Raw genomic sequence first — 2,071 nt, 5'->3', positions numbered from 1 at the left:
CCACACGGGTTTCCTCTGAGCCCCCCGGGACAAACCCTGTCCCTGCTCCACGAGCTGGCAGGAGGTGGCAGTGGGAGGTGACAGAGGGAGGTGACAGCAGGAGGTGACAGCAGGAGGTGACAGCAGGAGGTGGCCCGAGGACCATGACCAACCCAACCAAGGGTTTGGGAGGCTGAACCACCCCACCCCAAAAGCACCCACTCCACTCGGGCCACGCCTGTGAGTCTGGGGTCGGCTTTGTCACSAGGGGGACGTCCAGGAAGGGGCGGGGAGGGCCGGGGGGACATCATGCTTTGGAGAAAGTGCTTGTAGAAGACGAGGGCACCCCGGGGTTGGCGCCCGGCTCCTCCTGCCAGCGGTTCATGCAGCGCCGGCGGGCRTTCATGAAGAAGTTGCTGACRGTGTTGAGCTCCAGGCCCAGCTGCTGGGAGATGGTCATCTGCATCTCCTTGGACGGGCGCTTGTTCTCCTTGAAGATGGCGATCAGGGTGCGGCGCTGCAGGTCYGTGAAGACCAGGCGCTGCTTCTTGGGCTGCAGGCTCCGGTCCTTCTGCTGCTCCTGCTCCTTGCGTTTGCAGGCTGGGGGCGTTCAAAAGAGACAACAGGGCYGTTAGCTGGGGATGCCCACCCTGGCCAGGCTGCCTCCCGAGGCCCTTCCCTCCAGGAAACTCGGGAATCACTGACTCGTGCCCCACCTCTCCCTCTTGTTCCTCCCCATGCCTCCCAAGCACTGCTGTGATGGGGTTGATGCCTTAAAACAAGGCTCACCTGAAACAGAGGCCAGACAAAGTGAAGAGAATAAAGCAGATAAATTTAATCCAGGCCTGCTGGTGCATTTAGGGCAGACAAAGCCTCCTCCTGAGGCTGCACCCAAAATGGACCCCGAGTCACGAGATCTTCCCCTTTTATCATTTCTGTCTTATGAACACATCGGGCCCCAATTCCCCAATGACACCTCCAGGTGTTGATGTCACCCACCCCAAGTTTGCTCCCCCCAATTCTCTGTTGTTTCCATATTTTGGGGCTCTGAGGCAGCGAAGTGTCCTTGGATTCAGGCCCAGAGAGGAATTGTTTTGTCTAAAGATGTAAGACCAGTGGTTTTTAGTGGAGAAGTACCAGAATACAGATACATGAAAATATAAAAACTGAAAATCCTAAGGCATCAGGACAATGGCGTCTTGTGGCACCAGGGTGAAAAAAGTCAACATCTGCAGGTGACCCTGGGGCTGGAGGCTGAAGAAACTCCCTGGACTGCTCTTCCCACAGGGCCTGGCTGAGGGGATCCATCCCTAAATCATCCATCAGCCTCCCTCGGCAGGGTCACCTCCTCAAATCCTCATCCTCTCTGGGGATCTCCCTGGAGGACACATGGAACTGGTGTGTCTGGGCCACCACCAGCACATTTCTTGGTCTGGATGTCCTCTTTTGCTCCGGGTGTTCCCTTTTGCTCTGGGTGTTCTTTTGCTCTGGGAGTTCATTTTTAGTCGGGGTGTTCTGTTTTTGCTCTGGGTGTTCTTTTTTGGTCTGGGTGTTCCCTTTTGCTTTGGGTGGCAGATTTCAAATCACTTCTCTCAGGCTCTTGCAGGAGCCTCTTGGACCTGGAGGGGTGGAAGGAAGCTCCAAGCTCCAGGAGTTCTCGGAGGGTGCTCCAAGAGGGATGGAGCAGCAGGGGACAGATATTCCCCTGCAGGAATAAACAACTTCCTGCTCTCCAAACRCACCTCCAGAGCCAGGAAAAGGGCAAGGGAAAGACAGGGTGTAACCTCAGAGTAACAGAGAGTGGTTGGAGTAATTTCTTCCTCACTAGAAAATGAGCAAACTCTTCCTCCTGTTTTTCCTCAGCTCTCCTCACATCACCTCAGACTGAGAGAGGACATCCACCCCTTCCACCCAGAGCTGGCGGAATCTGGAGCTCAGAGAAGCAGAGAATTTATCCAGCTCTGTGTGGCAGCTGCTGGGCTTGGTGCTGGCCTTGTCCCCTTGTGGTGCTGGGAGCCACCAGGGCAGGGGACAGGAGGCACCGAGCTGGACACCACCAACCACTCCCAGCCCCTGTTAAAGCCATTGGAGA

At 56.1% G+C, this 2,071-nt stretch overlaps 1 protein-coding gene across 1 annotated transcript in view; it reads right to left on the bottom strand.

The window, feature by feature from the left end:
- Positions 1-286: 286 nt before the first annotated feature.
- The window catches only part of LOC130586347 (hepatocyte nuclear factor 6-like), a 26,546-nt gene continuing 24,761 nt past the window's right edge, over positions 287-2,071 (bottom strand). The window contains exon 2 of the mRNA XM_057387132.1: positions 287-579. Coding sequence (XP_057243115.1) covers positions 287-579 — 293 coding nt within the window. The remainder of the gene's footprint in view (positions 580-2,071) is intronic.

Source organism: Malurus melanocephalus, unplaced genomic scaffold (genome assembly GCF_030028575.1).
Source record: "Malurus melanocephalus ecotype Western Australia unplaced genomic scaffold, MMel_1.1 scaffold_1143, whole genome shotgun sequence".
In the NCBI taxonomy this organism is placed as follows: Eukaryota; Metazoa; Chordata; class Aves; order Passeriformes; family Maluridae; genus Malurus; species Malurus melanocephalus.
This window is presented reverse-complemented; position numbering and strand designations above follow the sequence as displayed.